The sequence below is a fragment of the Diadema setosum genome, chromosome 7 (assembly GCF_964275005.1).
Source record: "Diadema setosum chromosome 7, eeDiaSeto1, whole genome shotgun sequence".
NCBI classification, from domain to species: Eukaryota; Metazoa; Echinodermata; class Echinoidea; order Diadematoida; family Diadematidae; genus Diadema; species Diadema setosum.
The window spans coordinates 5804451-5815451 of record NC_092691.1 but is presented as its reverse complement, the minus strand read 5'-3'; the positions used below and the strand labels follow the sequence as shown (position 1 = coordinate 5815451).

Here is an 11001-nt window from a genome sequence, read left to right as displayed (position 1 = left end):
TTTTTATTGTTTTCACATGACAATTTGTTGATAAGTTTATTTCAGTTGTTCTTTTTTCAACAGAAGTAATACAATTATACAAAGTATATATGCCCATAGGCCTATTTTGGGGAAAATTTGTTTAATAATTTCAGTAATTTCCAAAGTAATACAAAAATCATTGTTTGAAGTCAAACAATGATTTTGGCCTATTCATGTGACAGTGTGAGATCTTCGGTGAGGGATCGAAGCGACCGAGCTGGGCGGGGGTGGGGGGGGGGGGGGACGGGGTAGCATGTGTGGGAGGGGAAGGACGCGAGGCTACCATCTATACACTTAATTTACTTATAAGTGTAAGTACCCCGTTAGGGGCGAAAATTGCGCATTTTTCAGTTATGAAATTGACAGTTTTTAAACAAGAAAAGTGTCATTATTGTTCGTTTTGATCTTTGAATAATTGATTAAATATATTGCTACTTTCAGCGGGTACACTACACATCTTCTTTTTTTTCGGGGGTGTGGGGGGGGGGGGGGATTCTATTCCGGCACCTTTTGTCCTATATAGAAGTTAGTTTCCAAAACAATGTGCTGCGATTAGCAACAACAACACTTACACAGACATCGAGCTGATTCCTGTTTGTTATCTAAGAGAATACACTTACCCGACACTCACGCGTGGTCATGTAGGCCTTTTCCTTTTCCCGCGCTGCCTTATTTTTTTAACGATAATTTCTGTTAATAGAACGCGGTCATTCTCAAACATTGCTTTGCACTACGCCTCCAAAAATGTGTCATAGTCCCTACTTAGGAGTCCCTACTTTAACACCTTTAACGAGCACAGCTTACGTGACCAGTTTCCTCCTGATTGTCATTGAGAGTGCACCTCGGATCTTGTGCTATACCTTCTCTTCCCTTATTATAAAGAAATATAGATCTTTTGCCAATGAAAAAATGGCCAGTAGCGCAGATGGATTACGAAGCGTCCATGACTATCAGGTCATGGCAGAAAAATTGTTACCGGAGCCATATTTGCGTTATTACACGTACCCCGGCTTATCAAGACAGACGTATCGAGACAGTCTCACAGCCTTCAGTAGGTAGGTGAATACGTTTCAGCTACCCTGGCGTTGGAACGTATCGTTCAGGAAGGTACCTTTCCGTCAACCTGTAGGACAGGACCCTTTATACGTGCCTGTTTATTTTGAATACAATCCAAACTAAGGATATTTCCATAATGGTCAGTACACTAGCTAGGTTTGGTGTAACCCCGGATTACACAGGGCTATATTGTCGGGTTATCAAATTAGGTACATACAATTGTATTAGGGATTATGTAAATGCTTGTATATATCTATTATGTAAGTACAATCTACCTGTAAACCATGAAATTGTTTTAATTAACACAATTTAAGCTATTACATTAGCTAGGATTGGTGCAACTCCGGATTACCAAGGGCTATTGCTGTGTTAGCAAATTAGGTATACATTAATTGTTTTAGGGATCATTGATAGGTTCGTCGCATGTATCTATCATACAAGTGCCATCTACCTGTAAACAATGAAATTTATTTCATTGAAATAACCAAAGAAACTGAGTAGGTATAGGTGAAGATTTAGGATCCAGTATTAATTTTATCCAATAGTAATAATACTATTATGTATGATCCATAAACTTTTGATCCATTCAAAGACATTGCATTCCTCATTGCCTGCATCGATCCCATTCGGCATTGCCACGACTTCCATATATAGGATGGCACTTATAGTACATTGTAGCTAGTGTAAGCTAATCATTTGATTTTTACTCTTTTGTGTGTATTCATTTTTGTAATTGTTAAATTTCTGCTCATTCCCCTTATCACGTTGTGTCTATTTTCTTTATCCAACACTAAAACCAACAAATTTCTAGCAGGGAGACATGCAATGCAAGCACACAGGCTTGATTTATGATCATCAAGACTGTTATTCAGTTCCCCCGATTGGGACTATACATTCGACCTCATCGAACCTTTGTTAATGATAACTATGGTCAAACAATATGTGACCGTGCATCACAAAACGAACAAAAAGTCGCACGCAGTGATTTTGTGTGAGGACTAAAAATAGGTGAAATGGGTCAACCTAGCCAATCTTAGGTTTTTCATATTTTCTGAAAGAGCAAGTCTTCTTACATTATGTTAAAGTTTGGGATCATAAAAACAAAACAAAACAGGAAACTGTGTTTTTAGCAGTTTTTCTCAAGCACTTTATTGTAGAACAGTGTGATTACATGTTTCTAATAGAGTCCACTTTTCATTTCTTAAAAAACCCTGTACACACTATTCACTTTCAACTCTAATAACCTTCGAAAGGATGATGCTACTGCTTTGAATGTTGTCATTAATCATGGACAAAATGTGCTGATAAAGCATGCCTAATTTCAGCTTAATCTGATAATCCCTTCATTATAATTGCTCTGGTGGTTAACACCCTGTTAATGGCACTGCTAGCATGCATGGCTTGGAACAGATTAAGCGCTTGAATAGACTCTTTACTTCAGAGCCTCTTTTCTCAATTCACACAATTCCAGAGCGTATGTTTTCTTTCCAACATTTAGATAGGTTAGGAGAGTCCATTTGAATTGAGTTATACATCATTTTAAAGCTAATACTTAGTAGTCTTCTCTTTTAGAATCTGCCCTTAACTAAAATTCCGTGTCTAGCAACTTTTTGTTTGTTTTGTGGTGCAGGGTCACATATACTCCTTAATAAGAATAGAGCTATAAATCAATATTGCTATAATATAACACACAATTTGTTTTTCCCGAGACGACTCTACGTCACTTCAGCACAAGTTCAATTGGTTGGGCAAGGTACAACATGAATTATTGTGAGCTTTGCCCCCTCCCTCTCTCTGTCTCTTTGTTGCATATTTGCAGAGGGATAGTTTAAAAATCATTATCATATGTGACCCTGCACCACAAAACCAAAAAAAAAAAAAAAAAAAATGCCCGATATGATTATTATTATTACTATTTATTTATTTTTTTTTTTTGGGGGGGGGGATTATGGGCAAATTCTGAAAAAGTTGACTTTATCAGCTCCAAAATGATGTATAGCTCAATTCAAGTAGCCCCTCCGAACCTAAATCTTGGAAAGAAAGCACATACTCTTGAAAAGTTTGAACTGAGAAAAGAGGCTCTGAAGTACAGGGTCTATTCAAACGCTTAATCTATACGAAGCCGTACTAGCTGTGATATGAATGAGACAAAAAAAAAAAACCCAGAAAAAAAAAGAAAAGAAGAAAGAACAGGGTGTAAATCACCGGAGCAACAACAATGAAGGAATTGTTGAATTAAGCTGAAATCAAGCATGCTGCATAAACACATTATGTCCATAATATAATGCCAACTTTCAAAGCAGTAGCATTATCCAAGAGTGTGCAAAGGATTTTGTTTTTTAAATTTAAAGAGCCTCTAAGACATGCTTGATCACAAATATACGCAACCATTAAGGGTTGTAGAAAAACTGCGGGATACCCACTTTCCTATTCATTTTATGATCCCAAACCTAGACATACACGACTAATATAGAAGAAGAATAGGTCTTTCAGAAAACACAGAAAACTGAGAATTTAGGCCTACTCGGTTAAAGGGATAGTACAGTATTCGTGGAGATGAAAATTGGGCTTTTAACTTTTTGCGAGATACCAAGAAAAAACTCATGAAATGGTGCAGAACATACCATTTTAAGAGGAATTCAAAGTTTATTTGATGAAAAGCGGGTTTGAAATGACTGAAACATCTAAAAACAAATTAAAAGAAAGCGATTGTAATAAAAGGTGGGTCCCACACTTAGAATCGCTCTGTTTTGGATATCTCAGCCATTTCAAAACCAATTTCCATCAAATAAACGTTGAATTCCTCGTGGAATGACATGCTCTTTCATATTTCACAAGAGGTTTCTCATTATCTCACTGAAAATGGGGTGGTATTCTGAGGTCGTAATTAAGTCTGTAATTAACTTCGTGATTAAGTCGTGAAGTTAATAGGCCCTTAATCATGGGCAAAATCGGTATTCTGAGGACGTAATTAAGGTATGATTAAGTCCCCTGTAATTATCTTAGGTCCCTCCCATCTAATTGTTATTCCATCCAATCAGACGCGTTGTTAGAAGCCAAAATGATGATTACACGCGCAAATATGCCCTCAATGCGCGCTCCTCCACGCCCCCTGTAATTACAACCCAAGAGCTCCGTGCGCACACTCCGGTATTTGATTACAACCCCTCACCTACGCACGCGAAGATCTCAATCTCTTTGCTCACATAAAATGACAAAATTCCTCGAAGATCGGGTACATTTCTTTTTTCTCTGAATTCTACGGATACCATGATAACAAGATTCAACCGCTCCTCGGTTACCAAAGACGGTAAGCATCGTTGTGGCAGAGAAAACACGATGTAATGCGTGACATCGGAGTAGTTAATGACGCTCTTTGGTATCATTAAGTTTTCCATTAACTTTCATACTTAATTACACCCTCAGAATACCGATTCGTAATTAACTCTGTGATTAAGTCCTCTCAGAGGTGTACGCGCATTGATACGCGCAAACGCGTAGGTCCTTCCCGCCAAAACGGTTGTTGCTATGGCAGTTAATATACCCCCTACTTAATCATGCTCTCAGAATACCAATTCGGTAATTAAGTGCTAATCAGACACTTAATAAGCTCTCAGAATACGGCCCCATGAAATTAGGTCTCAACCAAAATTATACGATCCCTTTGACCCATTCCACTCCTTTTGAGTGCTCTCGTGAAATCAAAGGGTGCTACTTTTTGTTGGTTTTGTGCACACTAAAAATAGGAGTGCAAATATGGACCTCTAGGGGTACAGACGCTTGTCCCTATACAAGCCACCCTAAAGGTACTCATCTGCACCCCATATAGGGGTACACAATCTGTACCCCTAGGGGTCCCCAAGGAAAAAAAAAAAGATAGATAATCATCCAACCGCCTTTAATGCCTGGATAATTTGTTTAGACAAGGAGAGAGGCAGAGGATAAATGGTAATTTTGAAATAGACCGTCTTGAGCCACATTCTGATCATTCGGTCCCATATTGAAAGTATAAATCTTCATCATGTGACCCATGGACGAGGTATCATTATTTCTGCTGGAGAGAGAAAGTTCTTTTCTTTGTAAGATTCTCTGACATGTTAGTAAAACTTCACATTTTTTTTTTTTTAGTAACCTGTATTTCATTTTCATTGAAACAAGGGTTGGTTCTAGCCTTTCATTTTTTTTTAAAGACAAATAAAATAATGGACACGTGCACAGCGGCTAATTGTACGCCGGTGATGGAATTTACAACGTATATCAGTCAAAGCCTCATTATGTGGGGATCGCGTGCTCCTCTACCTCTTAGATATGCGCCTGACGTCATAAAAACAGTGAAGTTTTCCAAAAAAAAAAAAAGAGAAGATAGAGTGAATTAACGGGAGTATTCGTTGTCTTTTTTTTTTTTCTATTTTATGTCTTATAGGTATCGATTTCGGCCACTTACACTATCTAATGTGTCCAACCGTTGCCTGTCAACCACAGTGCTCGGTCAACCAATCAGTATTCCCATTGGAGCTTCACCCACTGGGGTCCATTCCCTCGCCCACAAAGATGCCGAGATTGCAACAGCTAAAGGTGTGTCAAACTTTGTCTTGTATCAGAACTCGGGAATCTATTAAAGGTATTAGCCCACATTTGTAAACCTGCAGCAATTGGTCTCATAGTTAGCATGGAGTGTGGGTATGATTGCAGTAACACCTGTGCAAAATTTCGTTCCAATTAGTCCATTACTTTCATAAATGAAAATGCACCGTAATCCGTATGCATGCGTATAACGCTCGCTAGCTCCGGTCCACGTACGTGTTACATGTACAATGTACGTAGCTATAGCCCGGGCTCGTAATTCGATTTTGAGTCGGGTTGACCCGGTTTGAAAATTGATTTTAAAACGATGATTTTCTCTCTTTTATCGAATGGTATAGACAAAGAGCGACAGGTGAGGTATGTTACTGTTATAACTTGTACTTGAAGTCATATTGGACCTGTTTTATGCAGTTTTTATTTTCGTGGGTTTGCAAATGTGGGCTAGTACCTTTAAGCTCTTAAACATAATATGTTCATTGGTCAATTTAAAAGCAAGTATTAAAAAAAGTTTTACTGTCTTATTGGTTGACTGATGTCAAAATTCAGAGTGGTTAAAATCAATGACAAAGGGCTGGCTATACAAGAGTCTAATCAATGCCATAGTTTTTCATGATTTTTAACATAGCATAGAGGGGAATAAAAACATGTATGCAGGTAAATGAGTATTGTGGAAAGTATTAATGAAAACAAAAGGCATCCGATATTCCTAAAAGAAATGGGCTTCTGGCAGATATTTTAATCAGAATAAAAAGCAGCAGATACTGTCGATTGAGTGCGTTTGGTTGATAAAGTGTGATATTACAATGGCGAATGATATTATACAAACATCCAACGAGTAGGACTACATAGATCCAAAGACATATTTCTAACTATATGTCACACATCGATAGACTCGTTGAAATGATCATGCTTAATTAAAGCATTATCCATTCGATCCCCATTCACAAGGTGTGGCCGCTGCAAACACGGTTATGATACAGAGTTCGTATTCGAATGAAACCATACCTGACGTTGCCGCCTCCGCGCCAGATGGATTACGTTGGATGCAGACTTACCTGTTCAAAGACCGGCGCATTGTCGAACATATCATCCGCACCGCAGAAGCAGCAGGCCACAAGGCCATCGTTTTCACTGTCGACTCTCCAATGACGGGGCTGGATTCTGGTCACGACAGGGACTTCGAGCTCTTCAACGAGGAGCAGCAAAAGTAAGCTTTATGCATTTTAACCCTTTAAACCATTTAAAACCATTTTAAACTTTTTTATGACGCTTTATTCTTTTTATTGCATTTGAAATGGCGACTCCAAATATATGTAATTGAGCTCTTTGTGGCCAAGTTTCAAAAGACAGTTGACAAGATCAGGGACGGCTTGTTTATCATTAAACTCATAATCACTTGTTTATTTCTTTCCTTTATAATATAATAAAATAAGATATGAAATGAAATCTAGAATTACAAAATTTAGTGTTGACAAGATAATTTCTGCAGAAAAAAAAAATGGGATACGACTTGCAACTGAGATTGGTATGATAATTCTTCTCCGGGTAAATGTAACGGTGAGAGCTGCTGTGTCGTGTTGTAATAATCTGGAATATTTACGTGATAACCTAATAGCCGTAAATGTTGAGGCCGCTGTATAAAGGGATAGAAAGTTAATGCAATTATGTACACTATAAACTAAATCCGTATAGACTCACATACAATGCATGTCTGAATTACTGATGTCCTAGTGAAAAACATGTATATCAAAGGTGATACTATAGAGGATAATGCAGGTGGCTGATAAAAACAATACGGTTTCCTAATTCTAAAGGAAGTCATTTACTTTACTTCTTTGAGTCATACTCTTTTCCTCCTTCCTACAAACAGTATTTTCGAGCAATATTTTCTTTTTATTCCCACTGAACTATGAAAATTCCACAGTGTTTCATTTTAGGTATTTGGATTTTGATCATGATTATTATGCTTGGAAATTTTCTGACCAGAATATAGCAAACTCTGCTTGAAGAATTTAATGACTCCCTTTTCAACCCTCCTTTTAATCGGGGATATACTTTCTCGAATACCCCTATCACTGAAACCCTAAATCTCTTTACTCATTTAATTTATCTTACAAAAATCACAGCAAAACAAATACTAATAGACAGATAGATAGATAAATAAATTAATGAATAAATAATTAAATAAAACTAAATAGACAGGTGAAATAACTCCTGTAAATCCGACGGTTTGTTTATCAAAAAAATGAAAAATGATGTTCATTAATTCGAAAATGTAAATACGCGTCTTTCTAACAAAAATAACTCTCAGAATTACGAACATAATATTTCCCTTTTCGGATTAACGAAATTATAATAAAAGACTGTCATTTTTTTACAGGAGGAGAAAAAAATCCAGACAAGTAGAAATGAAGCAAATCTTTTAGTAATAAATCAGGTTTGGCATAATTCAGCATTAGATAAATCTGACTCGCCCATGCCGGTCCAATTATAAATTACTTAATAATACAAGTCTTGATGTGGCTGCGGTGTTTTGTTGTTGTTTTTTACCGTTTATACATTTATTTCATCGAAACCCATTGTACAGTATCAGAGTGTCTGATATATAGGATATTACCTCAAAAAGATCTTAATGAGAGTTTTGAATTTACACAATAACAGTGTGATTTCACCTCGAACTCAACTAGATCCTATAAATCAAACAGCTTTGATTTCAGGAATTTTCGCAGTTTTGAAATCTTCCAACTCAATATGATGGCAGAATGAATGTTTCAATAAGCCCCAAACACTTAATTTCTTACGTGTTCTTTTATAACTAGCACTTAGAGGATGATCAATACATCTACAATATCTGACGATCAAAATATCCAAACATCTTAACAACTTACGCATTCACTATTTTTTTAACTATTATTTTCATATATTATTAAAATTTCAGTAGTAGTCTCTATAATGTTTCGTTATTTTCTTGAATTTGTTCGCTCTTATTTTTCAGGTATAGCAATATTGATATTGGCTTACCCGAATTCAAGGAGGCTCGTAAGCAAGGTGCTCGTGGTATCGTCCGTTACCTTAGGAACCAATTTGACCCTAGTCTCACCTGGGATGACGTCAAATGGTTCCGCAGGTTGTCCACGCTCCCAATTGTGTGCAAGGGAATTCTAACAGGTAGGATTTTTTTTAAAGTGAAATTATAACTGCTGCGTATCGATGCCACTTGTTTTTTCTTATTGCAATAATCATGCTGCACTACACACAGTATATCCATAAGAAGGAGCCATGTTAATGCTTGCAGCTAAAATTGTACTCAAGCTCAATCCAGTTTTAGTTTCTTTTTGTTTTTTTGTTTTTTTCACTTGTGCAAAGAAAGCATTATATGAAATCAACAACTCTCTCATAAAATCTGAATAAGAGAACTTAACAAAATCTAAAGAGCACTTAAAGAGTAGGCCTACGTAGAAAAATTGGAAAATAATAACGTGTATATAATTTACGAGAACGCGTTATATCATACCTTATATAAGGTACATGTGGAGGAGACCGTTATCAATATAGTAAACTTACTGATATGACCTAATCTATCAACTCATTGCCCGATCATCATTGATCATAATCTATATACAATATATTATATATATATATATTTATATAGTTCATAAACACGATAAATGCTCTAAATCATTTCATCCAACAGCCGAGGCAGCTAGACAGGCGGCTGATGCTGGGGTGGACGGTATCTTGGTGTCCGCTCACGGTGGTAGGCAGCTGGATGGTGTACCCGCTCCGGTAAAGCATGAGATGCAATACATCCTTTCTCTCTCTCTCTCTCCCTCTCTCTCTCCCTGTATCCGTATCGCTATCTCTCTCTCTCTCTCTCTCTTTCTCTATCTCTCTCTCTAATCCCTATCTCTATCTCTGTCTCTATATTTTCATCTCTATCTCTTATATTTTTATCCCAATTTCGATGCCGAGTCTGTCTTTATCTCTATCTCTATTTCTATATCTATCTCTTAATATCTCTGTCTCTGTATTTCTATCTTTATCTCTCTCTCTCCATCTCTATCTTTATTACTCTCTCTATCGCATTCTCCCTTTCTACGTTTGTCTCTCTTTTTCACTCTATCCATATCTCTCTCTATCTATCTATCTGTCTATCTCGCTTTATCTCTACGTGATTTTTATGGGTATATTTGGCGAGGCGTGCTGGTAAAATGTACTTTTGAACATTACAACCACATTTAAAAAAGAAAAAGAAAGAAAAAGAGACGATTAATCACTACTAGTTACAATGCTAAGGTTTATGTCTACCAGATCGACGCTCTGGCCGAGGTCGTGGATGCTGTCCGTGGTCGAAACGTGGAGGTGTACATGGATGGTGGAGTGAGGACGGGAGCTGACGTACTAAAGGCTCTAGCTAGAGGAGCCAAGGCAGTGTTTGTTGGCAGACCTATACTTTGGGGACTGGCGTGTAGGGTAAAGTTCACATTATCTATCATCCCACTTATCATACGCATAATTTGACTTGTGTACATGGTCACTGAAGGTGCTTCGAATATCACTTTGCACAAGTCACTGAGAAGCAGATCAACTGACCTGTTTAAAAGAGATGAACTTCACCCACCATTAGAACCTCAGTCAACTAAAATCCAATGCAGTGCACTCCCGTTATAACGAATATGGTTATGATAAACTTTTTGTTGCAACAGAGTAAAAAATCAGGCTCCAAAGTCACGATTATCTTTATATTATCTTACTAACGGAATGTTGATATAACGAAAGAAAACCGCCGGTCCCGAGGACTTCATTCTCACTAGAGTGCACTGTAACACCAATAATATTTTCTTTTACGGGGGATTTGATTGAACATCTATTCTTTTGTGGTTTTTATCATATGTATATAATATATTCATTTGAAGTCATTTACCAGCTAAAATGAATCAGTGACTTAAACCTTGTGTAACCTGACATGACAGTCCACGGATATAACAATGTACAGGACGCTGAACCGAACATGTACCGTGAAAGACAGCATGCATGCTTGTCGGTCATGGGCTTTTTGACTATAAAATTACGAAAGACGAAATTCAAGAGATCCTATGACGCGGCAATGTGCTCTAGAAAACTCTCTCCACCGTTTTCTGAAAACTGCTTATCAACGAGTGTGAATGTCATCATTTCTCTCCTATAAAGGGATCATCTGGAGTTCAGCACGTACTCGATATCCTTCGACAGGAACTGGACTACGCCATGGCATTATGCGGTAGGTATCCCGATTCTGCTACCTATATGAGGTTATCGATAATGATGCCGATGGCCGGGTCGAATCCAGGAATTCCATAA

General features: G+C 37.4%; 1 protein-coding gene across 1 annotated transcript; it reads left to right on the top strand.

Moving 5' to 3' along the window:
* Nucleotides 1–793: 793 nt before the first annotated feature.
* LOC140230624 (2-Hydroxyacid oxidase 1-like) lies at nt 794–11001 on the top strand. Its single transcript, XM_072310764.1, has 7 exons — nt 794–1076; nt 5501–5652; nt 6610–6868; nt 8657–8829; nt 9356–9447; nt 9973–10134; nt 10852–11001. Exons 1-7 carry the CDS (start codon nt 931–933, stop codon nt 10999–11001), a joined length of 1134 nt encoding a protein of 377 aa, XP_072166865.1. The 5' UTR covers nt 794–930.

Coding starts and splice junctions, on each gene's coding strand:
- LOC140230624 (XM_072310764.1), top strand. CDS start 931: ATGGCCAGTAGCGCAGATGGATTACGAAGCGTCCATGACTATCAGGTC. Junction 8,830..9,355: donor GTGCAAGGGAATTCTAACAG/GTAGGATTTTTT, acceptor TTCATCCAACAG/CCGAGGCAGCTAGACAGGCG. Junction 9,448..9,972: donor TGGATGGTGTACCCGCTCCG/GTAAAGCATGAG, acceptor TATGTCTACCAG/ATCGACGCTCTGGCCGAGGT.